This window comes from Meleagris gallopavo, chromosome 1 (genome assembly GCF_000146605.3).
Source record: "Meleagris gallopavo isolate NT-WF06-2002-E0010 breed Aviagen turkey brand Nicholas breeding stock chromosome 1, Turkey_5.1, whole genome shotgun sequence".
Lineage (NCBI taxonomy): Eukaryota > Metazoa > Chordata > Aves > Galliformes > Phasianidae > Meleagris > Meleagris gallopavo.
In genome coordinates, this window is record NC_015011.2 from 75,384,764 (window position 1) to 75,401,725 (window position 16,962).

The 16,962-nt window shown below is 42.2% G+C and overlaps 1 protein-coding gene across 1 annotated transcript; it reads left to right on the plus strand.

Annotated features, from left to right (window-relative positions):
• The first annotated feature begins 5,990 nt into the window (after positions 1-5,990).
• C1S (complement C1s) lies at positions 5,991-15,294 on the plus strand. The gene is made up of 13 exons (XM_010717766.3): positions 5,991-6,113; positions 6,219-6,310; positions 6,750-6,805; positions 7,208-7,412; positions 8,634-8,811; positions 9,070-9,195; positions 9,981-10,180; positions 10,388-10,541; positions 10,790-10,905; positions 11,127-11,205; positions 11,455-11,592; positions 12,101-12,175; positions 14,031-15,294. Exons 3-13 carry the CDS (start codon positions 6,768-6,770, stop codon positions 14,825-14,827), a joined length of 2,106 nt encoding a protein of 701 aa, XP_010716068.1. The 5' UTR covers positions 5,991-6,113; positions 6,219-6,310; positions 6,750-6,767; the 3' UTR covers positions 14,828-15,294.
• Positions 15,295-16,962: the final 1,668 nt, after the last annotated feature.

Sequence of the window (16,962 nt, forward strand, 5' to 3'; positions counted from 1 at the left end):
GCCCCGCCGGCCGGTTGCTCCTGGAACCCAGCAGCAGCACCAACACCGCGGCCCCCGCACCGCTCTCGTCCCTCTCCGCGTCCATTGGCTGCGCTGCGCCGACCACGCCCGCTCGGCGCCTCCGATTGGACTGCCGTTGGCAGAGGGGCGGGGCTCTGCGCTCAGTAAGGCAAAGGTTACCCCGGGAGTGGGCGGTGCCGCGAGGTGTCCCCGCTAGCCAATGATTGGAGAAAGCGCTTCAGAGGGCGGGGCTCGACCCGAGAGGCGGGGGCGGGGCCGCGCCGGCGAGGCGGAGTTCGCCTTCCCATTGGCTGTGTCGGGACAGGAGAGAGCCGGGCAGGGAGGGGTAGGGGATGTGGTTGGGTCGGGGTTACTCGCGGGCAAGAGGCGCGTGGCGCTAACGGTCGTTAGAGCGGAACCAGCGGCGATGGGCTGTGGGGCATCGCCGCCCCGCCGCGTGGGGACAGAGCGCTTCGGTGGGCTCCCGCGGGGGCTCCCGGAGGGCAGCTCAGCTGCTGTGCCCCCCAGGGGGTCGCTTCCCCCACCGAGCGCCGTGGCAGACTCCCGTCCCTGCGGCACCCTGCTCCTTGCGGTCGCCAGGTGGCTCTGCCGCAGTTTGTAGTTACCTCCCGCTACGGGAGCCATGTGGGTACAACTGGAGTTCTCCTCCTCGGTGCCGGGTTGGGGTGCAGTGGAACTGATCCTCTTACTTGTGCTTCCTTTTTATGTGTCACTTAAGTCGTGCCCAAAGTGAGCTGGCAGCGCAGGCACAGACCCGCTCGTGGGGAAGATTTCTCCTGATTGTACTCCGAATTGTATCTGTTGCACGTTATGCCCATTGCTGCTTATCCTGGGGAAGAGCCTGGCTGCGGCTCCATCCCCATGATAGCCAGCCTTCTGCCAGTAGCAGCAGTTAGATCTGCTCCGGGTCAGATCTGGCAGTGTGCTCACATAGGCCTCATTGACTCAGAAAGCCAGGCTAAAAATCTTAACCCCTTGCCTTTTTCCTGGCTAAAAAATGGTTCCTCAGTACTGGTTATCTACTGGACTCTGGTGAGTTTGCTCCCATCTCTCTTTTGCTGGAGAACACACAGTGGGCACAGTGAACCAGACACAGCTTTATCAGTGCCATATGAGGGGAATAATAATCATTTGTCTTTATCCATTTCACCCCGGTTTCACAGTAAACGATGTATTGTTGGCTTGTTTTTTTTTTTTTCTTCCCTTCATGCTTTTTTCTGCCCCAGAATGGCAAAATTAGAGAGAAAAACAGGTTGAAAAAACTATTGTCTAGAAAGAGGGCAAGTTTCCCTGTATGATGAGCAGTGCAGCAGAAGTCAGAATGCAGAAGTTGGCACAGTTAAGGAATGAAAATAATAAAAGTAAATAAAGGTTTAACAGAAACCTCACAAAGTTCAGAAAAACAAATGCCTTGCACCTGAGGTGAAAGACAATGTCTTAGGGACATTAGGAACACTAAGCCTCCCTTCAGAGGCCCACAGTGAAACAGCAAGAAGCCATGGTTTCACTGTCATATGAGAAATTTCAATTAGACTGAAGGGCTGTTCATCATGGGAAGAGGTGCTTAGCCTCAGAGGTGTTCAGAACACACCTTGACAGAGGCCCAAGGCTGATGAGAAAGTGAGAAAAATGGGAACAAAGAGTAATCAGTGCAGTAAGGAAGTGCGGAAGAAGGAGAGGTCTCAACTCTGACTTCCACAAGTCCCTTACAGGCAGTGCAGAGTGTGGAGCAGTAAGGAAGGGTGGTCAGCAGGGGGTTAGAAACCCTTCTAGATAGCCTCTTCGAGTTTACAAAGAGGATGTCATGTTCACCCTAACTGGTCGCTGTTAGCCAAACTTTTTGTAAAGCTCAAGAACTGACAATATCCATCTGTTTCATTATGCAAATTTATGAGTTTCAAACTCATTTCCCAAGTTAATGAAGTCTCTGTGCACATACTGACTCTTATCATTCCCCTGGTTGTATTTGACAAGGAATGGGCTGCAGTATCTGTAGATATGAAAGTGCAGAGCCCGATCAGAGAGACGGGCCTGCTGGCATCACTCCTGAGTGAGTCCACTCCATAAGCAAACTTTCTGCCATGTTTGGTAAAATTAAATAATCCTATAAATTTAAAACTTCTTCTGGAGTTATAATCTCTTGTCTCTATAATGCTTGATTGTTTGGTTGTTGTTATAACATTTCAGTAAAATCCACGAATGAGTTTAAAAGTGATGAATATGAGAAAGATCCAAGGAGGTCATGGAAACATGTCAAAGGACATGGATAAAACTTCTGGCTTGTTAGTTTTTAAGTTTTATGTAGCCACAAGTGGGAAACTATAACAGTGAAGGATAGCCATATGTTTGGGCCTTAAACATCATCCTTAAGCATCCACGTATCTCTTCTCCTTCTCTCATCCTCCCCCTTTTCCTGTTCTTCCCCTCCTTTCTCACCCCTTTTCTGTAAAAAATTAGGTCATACGTGGAGGATTATGAGATTCCATGACCAATGACCTTGCTACAGAGGTGAGGCTGTAACTTCGCATCAACCATGCCACTGTTTCTGTAGCATACCTCACCTTTTATCGGGCCGTTTATTCTCTACTGAGCTTGCAGGTGGGACTTAGAGCATTGGATTTAGCTTTCTGCATACATCAATGCATCTGTGGCTCAAGCACAGCTCTGTTTCCTGGCGGATGCAGGCTCCTCCTACTTTTAGAAAGGCAAAACCCTCTGGTTTTGTAGGCCACATTTGCAGCCAGCAAAAATGGCTTTGGACCGTTTTGATCTGTCTCTGGTAGTGTCCTCTTGAAATCATCTACTGGTCCATCCACAAGTCTGATCTATGATTTCAGACAAAGGGGGAATTAAGGCAATATTTGCTGGGCTGGATAAACTTCTGGGTCCTTAATTTTCTTGAGTAGCTGAGGTAACAAATCCATGAAACACTGCGTTAGTGCACAGAGTAACTCATTTGAGATGTTGAGATGCCCACTCTGTGAAATAAGAAAAATTCACTTGCAATCACTTAGCTATATGTACAACAAAATAGATTTAGACTTTCTTGCTTCTGTAATTTACTACTGTCAGATAAGGGCTTCAGGTCAGAGCACAGTGCTGATTTTGAGACTCAGACCATGATGACCATTATTTTTCAGATTTTGTTTGTTTGTTTTTTAATTATTATTATTATTATTTTTTTAACATTTAGGGCACTGCTGTTTTAGGAAGAGGAGGAGGAGGAGGAGGAGACCACAAAAAATCTTTCTTTACTGTCTTGGAAGTATATAGTGATTTTGTGACACTACATCATTGTTCATTGTGAAACTTAAGGTTCCTGTTGCTCAAAGTATTAATAAAGGAATGTAGCTGCTGAAGCCTCTGCAAATTTGTTTTATTGTTTGTGTTCATGCAAACCATAGCTGTACAAGACCCCATCCAAGTTCTTCACAAGCTCTAGACTTACTTTCTATGTCTGTCTCCTCTGCACTGAAGAATGGAAAAGGGAATCTTACCTCATCTTGCCAGTGCCTCTTTTCACAGGCAATCCAAGGAGCCTATCCTGATTTAAATGGCTATGGGAGAGGAGTAGGTTACTGAGGGGGGAGGTGACTATCTGGAGAGTATGTAGAACTGGAACTTATGATTCAGCACCGACAGGGAAAAAGAGTCAGAATAAAATTAGATCTGAATGAAGCTTGCATCTGGGATGAGGAAAAGCATGCTAAGCTGGGGAAAAAGCATGGAGAGGACAGAGAAAAATGTAACTAACAGAGATGAACAGCCTGTGAAGAACCTCTTAGGACAGCGTGCAGAGGTGGGTCTCAGGGGTTATATACAGTGGTTTTCAGGCAGTGCACAGATAGGTCTTTGGGAGATTTCTCTGTCTGATTTTAACCACTACCAACATAACTAGCCTGGGTCGCAAGAGCTAAGATGGGGATGTGCCGCAAGCAAGAACCTCACTGAATTGTTATGTTAGCAGAAAGGGAAATAGGCACCTTTCTGCCAAGGTCACAGAGGATCAGTTATTTTACTTGCTACTTATTTTTGATTCCCTGCTGATGGCTTTGACCTCATTAATGTCGGGTTTTGGATTTTCTTTTCATTTAATATTTATTCCCTTTGTTTTATGCACTGACTCAGTGTTTCCAAATAGAAAAATATGAATTTTCTTAAGAAATCAGGAAAAACCTTTCTTCCTTCCATCTTCATGGGAGAGACAAGCCAGCCAGGTGTGTTAGAGATGATAATTTTATGAAAAACTGAAACTACCACTCTTGGAAGCATCTGCCAAAAAGGTTATAGCTACATATCTCTGACTCATCGTAAGATTTGTCTTATACAATGAAGGATGCAGGAGCACTTTGGGATAACTAGTATGTGATCACGTAATTTAGGAATTCAGCAGAATGCCTATGCCTCAGACTGGAATCTTATTGCATTGACAACCTTAATGGAAGCATTTGTTAACTTGATGGCATGATTTTGCCTCTTTTAAATTATTAATTTATTAATTATTAATTAATGTAGCTTCTCATGTAGTTTCAGTGAATTTTAAAATACATATGACCTAGCTGTTTTACAACAACACAAATCTAGACAAATGCAAAAAATGCTGTATGTTTATTTAATCTAAATATATACCTTAATATAACTGGTCTTCTGCATGAATAGTTAACATCATGCAGATATGTGCCCACAAAAAATGCAGCTACCTTTTTTTTCCACTAACTTCAATATTCTTTTTCGTAATTAATAGCTATTTGCCTTCCTACTAATTATTAATATTTACATACATACCAATTTTGACCGCTGTAGCAGACTAGCTGGGTCAGGTTCATATGAAAATACACAATTCCCTTGTGATGCAAAGACCAGCACAATATATTAGCACACACTTTTTACTTCTGTCAAGTCCATTTTAAAATGAGATTGTGACTTGAAATGTTGCTGGTAGAGTTTTTGTTTTGCCCAGTTCCAAGGAAAAAAATGTTTCACTGTTATTTGTTATTTGTATCTTTCATCACTGTTTTCCCAGTTTTTAAAATTCCAGTCAAAAACATAATGCTATGTTCCCTAGAGGCATCGCAGGCAAGATGACATACTGTTTTCTTTTTCTTCCCATTTTCAGTTAGACAATAAAACTGACTAGGCATGTTCTTCAAGTAAATCCTTTATCTTGAGTACAGTGAAGTCAATTGTGATTCATCTGTAGGTGTTTCTTTCCCTTGACAGTATAAAGGAGTATTTCACATAAGCTTTGCTAAAACACTTTGCCTATGGCCTGTTGAAACTTGAATGTTTTTCTTCAGGCCAAAACAAGCTCTTGAGCATGTTGTGCTGATTGCAAAGTGTGGAGGGTTTTACACCTTCATTTACAGTCCAGCCCCAGCATAGCTGGCTGGTGAGCTTTTCTAGAGTATTAGTGGCAGGTCTTTCGGCTTGCGCAGTAGTATTTTGGTCTTGGCTTGTGGGCACTGGATGGATTAAGAGTCCTCCTTTTCTTTATGGTCTTATATCTAACCTGGTCCAAGGCTAAGCCTGATGAAGAATTAGCTGCTTTTACTTAAAATTCACTTGGTAAGTAGCTATGAAGAGATAGTTAGGAGTTCTTAGTGGTTCTCATTGGAAGGTGGACATAATAAAGAATAGCAAAATAGTGCATGCTAACTACTGTTGGTATCCTCAGAGATGTGTGACACTAATTTTCCCTTTCTTTTTTTTTTTTCTAAATGCACTTCTCAAGCATAAGATTAGGAGCAGCAGCAGCCTCTGGCCACAGGTTTGCAGTCCCAGAATAGATTTCTGACAAAGTGGTCTCCAGAGCAGATGATCAAATATTTTTTCCCATGTGAGAGCATTAGGTCCATTATTGTGTGGACTTTGCCTATTCTACACCCTTTGAAATTTATCTATGACTTGTTGAGGGAGGAGGAAGAGAGAGGAATGGGAGGCAGCCGAAAGCTCTGTTCCCCTCCCTTTTCCCAAAAGTCATCTGATTTCTCGAAAATCTCTAATACGGACCAGATCTGTGCACTCCCCCACACAGTCGGAGCCAACAAGGTTGTGCAACTCGTTCTGGAAATTCCCTCTTCTGCTGAAAGCCGGTAAGCTTTTTTTCCTGAATCACATCCGACCGGGAACGCTGGAACATCATACTGCTAGGGGGTGCTGCAACATTGCAGATGAAAGCTCTCTTCCCCATTCCACAGGCTTGGATACTTTTGGAGTGAAAAGGAAGGAAAAAGAGAAGAGAGAAAGAGAACACAAAAGAAAGGAAGAACACATGGACTAGGGAGAGAAGGTAAATATTGCAAGCTTTAGAAATGGGAAACAAAAATATTCCTGAGTGTTGCGATCTGACAACTAGAAGAGTCAGTGCATGCTGCCCCCAAGTTGGGGTGCTGGGAAGAACGAATTGGGTCCCTTGGTTGGGACGTGCTTTCTGTCAGTTCTTTAGGCTCTATAATGTTCTTTGGAGACACTGGTGGACATAAAGGGAGGACATGAGTTCCTCTGAGTAACAACCTAGAGATTACTGCACCATTTTGTCAACAGTGAGACCAGCATTCATCCTCAATGCTTGGGGTTGCTGTATGCAGGAAGGAATAGTGAATATCTTGCATTTAAGGCAAATCATTGGTGAATTTTCTGCAAGCTCAGAGTGTTAGAGTCTTTGACATGTGTAATAGGCATGCAAAAGTACAGGTGACATTAATCAATCACACTGTTTTTTGTCCCAGGCAAAGTCCAATCTCTGAATGTTTTCAGGAAAGAAGATCAGCTTTTTCCAGATGTGGTAAGTTTCTGAATCTCCATGGGGCAGGTTTATTGATAATTTTATTTTATAAATGGTGTTTTCTTTTAATCTAATCATTCTCAAATCTGAATGCGTCTATTGCCCAAGCAGCCTTCAAAACAGGATAGTGAAGCAAGAAATATATTTTAAGACCCTTCTATGCAATTTCTGCAACATTACCATTCCTCTACAGCTGGAGGGAAGCAAAGATCAGGATGGAAGTTGTTTCAGTTTGAAATTCTGCAGGAGAAGACAAGCCACACACCTGGTCATTAGACCTCCAAAGAGAGGAACAATACTGCTTGCTACACACAGCCAAAGACTAGCCTTTTCACTAGGGACTGTGTGCATATGCAGATGTAGACGACTTCTCCAATGTTATTTTACTTCTTATTTTCTCAGGTACCTTATCTTCTTCTGTCACCCTGTCTGGGCTGATACAGCCTCCATGTACGGTGAGATTTTATCACCCAATTATCCTCAGGTGTACCCAAATGATCTGCAGGAATCTTGGGAAATCCAGGTCCCCCCAGGATACGGCATTCACCTTTATTTCACGCATGTAGATCTTGAACCTTCCCAGAACTGCGAATACGACTCTGTAAAGGTACTGTCCCTCCCTATTCTCATCGAAAGAGAAAAAGACAAGAAGTCGAGGTATAACGTAGAACAGCAGGGCTGCATACAGAGCTCAAGGCTGGAAGAAGAGATGCATTCTTTCTGTTATGATCCCAAATAAGCCCAAATGACTGAAAATATCTGTGCTAACAGTCTCTACGTTAATGTAAGTTTACTTCATAATGATATGAGCATTGCTTGTCAACTGAGCACAATATCTGTATTGCACTTCCTGTGTCCCTCTCATATCCATTGGAAGAGCCCACTAACACCTCTGTATTGCAAAGCATAGGTACAAAAAAACAAAAACCCATGAAAATGCCCATTCTCATAGAAAGGGCATTGAGTTTCTGTTCATGAAATTATTCAGAATTAGTCCATGAGTGAACGTAAACAATTAATGAAAGTGGAGATTGATTGGTAATGACTAAAGTTAAAAACAATCAAGAGATCTGTGGGTGGATATTGGCTACTCAGAAAAAAATGCAGTGGCCTATTGTCCCAATCTTTGCACCTATTTAAAACATAGAACCCTACTGTTTCTGCTCTGTTGTTCCACAGGGCACAAAACATCTAACATTTCCACACAAAGAGACATAAATTAGACCATCCCATCCTGCAATAGGTATGTGTAAAAAGGGGCAATAAGACCAAGTGCAGCGTCAGGAGATCTTGGAAAAGGACCAGCGTGGGATTGCTGAATGGGTGTGCTTTGCTTGAGGGTACAATAGCATATCCCCTTCAAGTAACCAATATGTCTGTTAGGCTGCTCTGCAGACTGTCAGCCATTGGTTTTGAAACAAAGTTTTAATTGTTTGGACATGTGGGCCTGAGGAAAGCTTGTTAACTGAAATTTCTCTCACATAATTTGTTATCTGAAAAACCAGAAAAGATATCTCAGAGCAGGGAAGTCAGTAAGAGGAAACATTCCTCAAGGATCTTACATACGGCAAGAAATTTGTTCTCTAGGGATTCTGTTCAGTTGTACCTTGGCTGTCTTCTGCCCTTGACCATCTCTGGTTGAAAAAGTAGCTTTGGGCCCTTCTGCTAACTGTGACATGGCTGTGCCCTAAGAGATAAATCTAAATGTCATGAGAAATGAATGCAACTTAGTAGCCTTTGATTAGTCATCTACAAACTAGAGGACTCAAGTACTGGTAAATACACATATTCCAGTAACGAGACAACACCTTTCTGAATTCTTCTGCAGATCCTGTCTGGTGGGCATGTTGAAGGTTTGCTCTGTGGGAAGAAGAAAACTCGTGCCCCTGGCTCCTCGATTGTGGAGGAATTTTATATCCCTTATAACACCCTGACTATGACCTTCCAATCAGACTTTTCCAATGAGGAGCGTTTCACTGGTTTTGCAGCGTACTATGTTGCAGTGGGTAAGATTAAAACAGACCTGTCTGAATCTCTGTGGTGTTCAAGAATAGGAGGGGAGGTAAGCTGTAAGAATGGGTTTCCTTATGAAAAAGTCTTATTTAAAAGAAATCCAGACAGACAGGATTGCTTTCCAATGTGGTCAGTCTAAGTGCTGCCTTCAAGGTATTTTTGCTTGTTGTTTGCTAGTATTTACTTCACTTTCCCATTTTCCTCCTGCCCTTATGGCCTGCTTCTAACCTGACATATTCTCACACTTCCAGACTTGGATGAGTGCACAGATTTTGTGGAGGAACCTTGCAGTCATTACTGTAATAATTATATTGGAGGTTATTTCTGTACCTGCCCACCAGATTATTTCCTCTATGAAGATAAGAAAACATGTGGAGGTAAGAGATCTGCATGAATTGTGGTCAACAAAAAGAGTTAATTTAGGCCAAGGGTTATTGTGCTTGAAAGACTTTCTCTGCTATCCTTCTCAGTCAGTCAGAGCAGATATATTATAATGAAAAGGACATCCCAGTGCAAATCTGACCTGGCAGTAGACTGTGACTGTGAATTCTTAACATATTTTTTGTGTGTGTATAAAGAGAATTAAGAAAGTGTTATATGACATTCTCTAAGGACTGTGACAGAGATCCCTCTTAGCATATTGTATATCTTTTGATTCCTGACAAAACAAAATAGTTCAAAGAAGATAAAAACACAAGACTGCTTGGCTTGGCTGAAAAAAAAAAAATATTGCAAGGTCACAAATGAGACATACAGAAAGAGGTATCAGATGAGAACCTACAGATGAGAGAAGAGGGTCTAAATGATAAATGAAAGGTTAAAAAAAAAAAAAAATAGATGGAGGGAGAAAGAGAGGACACTAAGCAAGGCTGAACAAAATTACTGATATGCTGAAGCTGTTCCCTAGTACTGAAGACACCAGGGAGTTGTCTTCTGAAGGATAGACAAGTAGGCAAGGTAGGTGAAGCCACTAGAAGTTAAGGTCCCTTGTAAACTGAATAAGGAGTTGTGATTGTTTTCAGTTTCTTGGGAAAATGCAATGTTAGATGTGGTTAATGCAGGTGACTGGAGAGACTGGAGATACAGTGGAAGAAGGAAAGCTCATCTGTTTCATAATTGAACCATTTCCTTTTTGAGTCCTTTCTCTGCTCCTTAATCCTAGTGAATTGCAGTGGCAGTGTCTTCACTGAACCTTCAGGGGAGATTACTAGTCCAAACTATCCCAATCAGTACCCAGAGAACTCACAGTGCAAGTATCAAGTGGTTCTGAGTCCAGGCTACTTTGTGGCGTTGACCATACGCAGTGAAGACTTTGATGTGGAACCAGCCGACTCAAAAGGGAGTTGCCACGACAGTTTAATAGTAGGTATGGGGTAGGGAGGAAGTCAGGATGCTCTGGGTTTCCCCAGAGATATCCTCATATTCAGAAGACCCTCTGATTGTTTAACTTGAATTTTATCTATGCTGCCTTTTAAAGTTTTGGGGAATAGTAAAAAATAGAGTTATTAGGAATCTCTTTGTGAATACATTTTGTATTTCATCACTTCTTCTTGTTCGTTATTTTCCCAGCTTGTCTCTGGAAAGCAGCGTTATGGTCCCTATTGTGGCAGCAAATTCCCAGGTCCTCCTGAAATCAAAACTAGGAGCAACGTTCTTGACATAATTTTCCAGACTGACCATGTGGTACAGCACAAAGGCTGGAAAATACGCTACTATACTGAGCGTGAGTATACACTTAGGAACACATTCCCTCTGCTGATGAGTTAGGGAAAGACCTTCCCCCAGGTCAGATCCATAGTACAACAGCATGTTAACTTGCTTAGGCTGCTGGGTCACAGCTAAGGAGCTATTAACTACAAGAGGATGCCTGTTAACTAGAGAGAATAATCACTGTGAAGAAAGAAGTTTGTTACTTGAAGAAAAGTAAATATTGAATCAATTAATCATTGATTTCCTCTTATCTCTTCAAAGCTATAAGCTGTCCCCTGAGTGTTATTCCCAATTCTGTTATTGACCCAAAGAAGGACAGGTATATCTTCTCGGACAATGTGAAGGTGACATGTGTGGAAGGCTATGAAATTGTGAGGGTAAGTTACACAAAAAAAGCATATGCCCTCTTTGCCCCTCCCAGCAGCTTCCTGCTGCTACTTCCTATCAGGTGTCTCGAGCAAAAGGGCTCAAGTTTTTGCCACTTTTTTTTGCAAACTTTTTCCAGCAACTGCAGCATCCTGAGAAACCTCCACTAGAGTGTCTATTTCAGATACATTTCATGGCCAGTGACTTATATGTGTCATGTTCTTTTCCATAGCAATATGACAGCATCACAACTTTTCACTCCAGCTGTCAGAACAATGGTGAATGGAGCAACTCTAATTTCAGCTGTATTCGTAAGTGACCTGTCTCTGTATTTGGGAAACAGACTTTAATGGAGTATTTATGCTCTAGACACACTATCTCCAGACTGGGAGAACAATGAAGGACTGGAATGTGAGCATGCTGAGAGGTCAGAGGAAGTAAGAATGGATAACCGTACAGGGATCAACAGAGCTGTGTGGTTTCCCATACTACAGAATAATCAGATTGTTTGGTGAGGATACCCCTTTGATTGTCTTTGATTGTTTGTTTCTTCTCTACAGCTGTGAACTGTGGTGATCCCAGTCCTATTGACAACGGTAACTATGACTACATCTCTGAACTTCATGAGCCTCTGTACCAAGCTACTGTCCGGTATTTCTGCAAAGCACCTTACTATACCTTACAAAACAAAGGGGAAGGTAAGTGTTGTGTCTGCTACAGAAACATTTTTATTTGATGAAAGGCCTAAGAACTAGTATTGCCATTGTCATGGAGCTGGTATTATACTCCATTAAGTCAAAGCTGTGAAAAGATTCTTACAGGTGTGGGATTGCAGGCAGTAGTTTTATGTTCCTTTTGTGTTTAATACACTGACGTAATGTCTATAATAGGGGTGTTGACCTTAGATGTATTAGCAAGTCCTATCTCCATTTGTCTGGTGTATCTGTCTGGTCACAGAGATTTTTACCACACATTTCTGGTGGGGAAGTAAAGGACTTAAGAAGCCTACTAGATGAAGTCCCTCCTAAGCAAGGGCAGAAGCACCCTGGTGGAATTCTCTGCTTTTAGAGAGATCTCACCAATATTTATCAAGCTGTGCTTGCTTTGGAAATGATAAGGTTAATATACTGTCTTATATAATAACAGTGCTTACACTGTCTTCATCTTGATATATCCTTCTGGCACTCTTTCCTTGTGTTTTCAAAGCGGTATATCAATGCTCAACCAGTGGACAATGGATCAATGAAGAAATGGGAACAGAGCTACCAACATGTGTTGCAGGTACTATCAAAACCTGTGAATACATATGCACACATAGTAACGAAGACCCATGCTTCTTTCATTTACTCTGTTTCTGCATACCTTCAAGTGTGCACATTCAGTTCTTCAAATCTCTGTTTTGTGCATAGCAAAAAGACTGACAGGTCAAAAGAGATGTCCAGCGATACCAAGTCTTTCTTTCCTCAGTCTCTCCTAAACAATACTGAGAGCTGTAGCTTCTCTTCAAACCCTCCTTAGGTTCAGTTTCCATCAGTCACTGGTGATGCGGCACTATAGGGAAAAGACTTTCACCACTCTCACTTGAAGTCTAAGTCTAAATCCTAAGTGCCTTAGGAGCACATGTCCTTCAGTATTCAGCAACACTTAACAGTTCTGAAAGCTTAAGTAATATCTCTATCCAAGACTTTCTTTGTATTCATGGGAAAAACTGAGGAGGAAAGTGCATGGGTACTATGTCTGCTCCTCACTGCTGGCAGTTGTGGCTGAGTATTAACTTCCAGATCATAAAGAAATTTAAAATTGTATGTATTCTGGACACCGTTCAGCTTAACAACCTCTCTTAATGGAGGCAGAATTCCTACCATTATCTGCACACGATGCCTCTTTGCTACTCCAAACTCTTAAAACCTTATTTTAAAGTACAAGGCCCAGCTGAAGATTGTTCAACTCTCTTACGAGTCAGGTCAGTCAGTGACTTGGACTATACCAGTGTACAGTGCAAAAGACAAACTGAAAGATGAAGCTCATATAACATTCAACCAAAAAGAAGGTTACAAAGAATGTGAAGCCAGATTTTCTCAGTGGGACATAGAGACACAAGGCAATAAAAGGCAACGAGCACAAATTTAAACAAAGTAAATTCTGATAGTGTTTATGGAAAAATGTTTCCCAGAGCACTAAAACTGTGGGCCAGAGAGGCTGGGTGATCACCAGCCTTAGAAAAGCTCATAAAACTTTGCTTTGCAGTTAGGAAGATGGGGAAGGGCAGTTAGGGGTGAGAAGGGTTGAACCGGAGATGTCCAGAGGCCCCTTCTTCTGCTTCATTTGAATTGGAAGCTACTTACCAGCTATATTTCCTTAGTCTCTGACAATATGACTAAGGATTCAGTTCAAAGCAGACAATGTGAAAAGCAATCAATTTCCTATCTGTGTAATAATGACCGGCCTTGTTTTTGCCCATATGCCACATTCTGCATAACCTGGTGGATCATTTTATTCAAAGAGCACAGAGCATTTCTGCACCCACAGGACTCAACTAAGATCTCCACTGACCCATTGCTTAAGATTTTACGTACTAAAAAATGGAAACGGAAAATGGAAAAACATCAACTACACATATGAACACCTAATCTGAGACTATCTGTAGTTCACACATATGCACAAAACAAATCCTTTCAAAGAGTAGTGTTATTCTTCTAAGTATTTAAAAATGTTTTTTTAATAATATTTGAAAAAATATTTACTTTTACCTACAGGACATAAGTTAGCAAAGCAAAAATGCTAACTACAACACAATGAAATTTTGAACTTAGGCAAAACCAGCGCTGATTGGTTGACAACAGCTGTGAAAGTTTAGCATTACAGAACAAGGATTTGAGAATGTGCATTTTCAGCCTAAGTTGAATGTTTGATAGGATTTTTGCTTGAATTTTCTTGAGTTTCTCTGTAAATGCTCCCTTCAAATTCTGTGAATTCTATGACATAGAGTATAAACAGAAGTTACTTGCTGAGAATCAAAAATGACTTAGAAGATACAAGAAAGTGAGGACTATGGGCATTTTAGTATTACCAGATAAACCTCTGTTTGTAACTGCTAGTTCTCCCATCTGGTTCCTCTTTTTTCTTTTCCTTCTAGTCTGTGGCATACCTAGTAATCCTATCCGAGAGACAGGAAAGATTTTTGGAGGCACTCGTGCAGAAAAAGGCAACTTTCCTTGGCAAGTGTATTTTGAACACCCAAGAGGAGCTGGTGTGCTCATCTCTGAAAGATGGGTAATGACTGCAGCTCACGTGCTGGACGGATATGACATGCCTAGCATGTTTGCTGGGACAATAAATATTGGTGGAAGAGCTTTATACGAAGATGGCAAGCGGCTGGTTCCAGAGGCATCATTCATCCATCCAGGCTGGAAGAGGCTGCCCACAGGCTCTCACAGGACTGATTTTGATAATGATATTGCACTACTGAAGCTGAAGGAACCTGTGGAGATGGGTCCAAACATCTCACCCCTCTGTCTTCCTGGTAAATCACCTGAATATGAGCTACAAATAGGGACTCTAGGCTATATTGCTGGCTGGGGGTGGAGAGAGAAAGGAAGACTTCCCAATTATCTTTGGAAGGCCCAGATTCCTGTAGTGGACATGGACAGGTGCCGTTCTGTGAAACCAGAGGGCCCTGCTGATTCCAGTGCATACCGATTCACCGACAATATGATCTGTGCTGGTGGTGGCAAGGACAGCTGTAAGGGGGATAGTGGTGGAGCTTATTCCATCCAAGATCCTTTTAATAGCAGCCAGTCCTATGTGGCTGGGTTGATCTCCTGGGGACCAAGATGTGGTACCTTTGGTCTCTACACCAAAGTAGTGCGTTATGTGGACTGGATTACAGAGACCATGAATAAGCACGAGATGAAGCCCAGCAGAATTAGCTGATTAGGTCTTTCTCCCTTTAGCACAGTCACTCTTCCTAAATGTGATGGTTACATATTCTAGTAGTAAGACTGGCTATGATTCTGTTCACTTTTCATGTATAACAGGGTAACTCACTGTGTCTGTGTGGAGTGAGTAAAGAATCAGGAATATATATTGTTTTTTCCCTCTGTCACTGTGGCTGGTAAGGGAATTTCATTTTCTTCTTCCACACATTACTATGAGGAAGCATAAGAGGAAGATGCTATTCTGTATAAGAAAGCTCCTTCTGTTTCCTCTGTTTTTCTGTTTCATTTTTCCCACTTGATGAAGACATACCCATACCCTACCTGACAGGGAGATCGCAATGAAGAGGAGAGAGAATAATTGTTAGTCCCAGGATAGATTCAAAGCCTAGTTTCTGATTTCTGTATTTCCTATATTGTTCAGAATATCTAATGGCATTAAAGAATGTCCAAACTTGCTTCCCATGTGTGTATTGTCCCTCTCCTTGTCAGTCTAGACCTAGATCTCCCTGAAATTAAATCAGGTACTGAGTCACATACTGAACCAACATATTGCCAGCTTTTGTCAAGCTCTAATTTACACTACCTTACTTCTCTACGTAAGAGTTTCTATGAAGTTCTTCTGAGTTAGTTGCAGCACATTGACCAAGCACCACCTGCAACAAGAACTTCAGTCTTCTGAATCAGGATAAGCAGAATAACAGAATATCTTCAAAACTCTTATTTAACTGTACGGAGGGCTTATTTTTTCAAACTTTATTGTGTGAGATAAGAAATAAAGATTGCCTGATTTTGGGAAGGTAGTATTGTGGGAGAAGATAATCTAATATGTGTTAAGAGTGTCTTCTGCTCCAAAACACTACTTGAAATCCAAATCCCTCACACTAATCTTTTGACTAAGATGGTCAGGGAACTGGTGCAGATGGCATATGAAGAAAGATGATAGAAACTGTTCAGCTTGAAAACAAAGAAGTTAGAAGAAAGGGATCTGACTACTGTCTTCAGATATCTAAAAGAGGATTAGACAGCAGACTCTTCAAAAAAGTAAAGAGAGAGAAGAGACAATGGGCACTGAAACATGTACCACAGAAGACTGGGGAACCTCTGTCATACTGAATATCTGCAGAGCTTGCCCAGGCAAGACCTTGAAGTTCCAAAGCTAGTCCTACCATCAGCAGAATATTGGACTGGATGCTGTCTTTTGCAGCTTAAATTTTTCTGAAAATCTACTAAATGGGTGAGGATGATGTGTGCATCTTCTGGGAGACTTCATATAGATTCCTGCACTCAACTCAAGCACCTTCCATTTCTCAGTGTGCGTAACAAGCAAAGTGTTATTTTATTGCAGGGTTGTAACTGTATGTGCCAACTTTAAGCTAGTGTTAAATTTTATAGTCATTCTTCCATGTTGCTATTGTATGTGGGCCCATTTCATCTTATGGAGTGCAAAAGGGAATTGTTCCTTTTAGACAGTGAAGACTGCAGTTTTAGCCCATCTGCAGAATCTGGTTGACATTAAATTGAATCAGAGTCAGCTGTGTGCCCTGGTGGCCAATAGGGCCAACCATACCCTGATGTGCATCAGGCCCAGCATTGATAGTGGCAAGAGGAAAAGGGATTGTCCCACTCTGCTCTGCTCTAATGTAGCCTCACCTTGAGCACTGTGTGCAGTTTTGGGGACCACAATATAAGAAGGATGTAAAACTATTAGAGAGAATCCAAAGGAGGGCTACAAAGATGGTGAAGGGTCTGGAGGAGCAGCTCAGGTCCCTTAGCTCAACACAGAGGAGGCTGCTGGGAGGCCTCATGGTGGCCAGCAGCTCCTCACAAGAGGAACAAAGGAGTAATGCTGAACTCTGCTCTCTGGTGACAGCAGCAGGGCCAGAGGGAATGGAATTGTGTCAGGGGAGGGGCAGGTGGGGGATAGGGAAAGGTTCTTCACCAGAGAGTGGTGGGGCCCTGGAACAGGGCAGGAGGCATGGCCCCAAGCAGCTGGAGTTCAAGAAACATTTAAACACTGCTCTCAGGCATATAGGCTGATTTTTGGGTGGTTCTAGGGGCCAGGAGTTGGACGCAGTTTCTACAGAAACTGAGGGAAAATTGTCTATCTTCCTTTCCAGATTCCCAAATTTT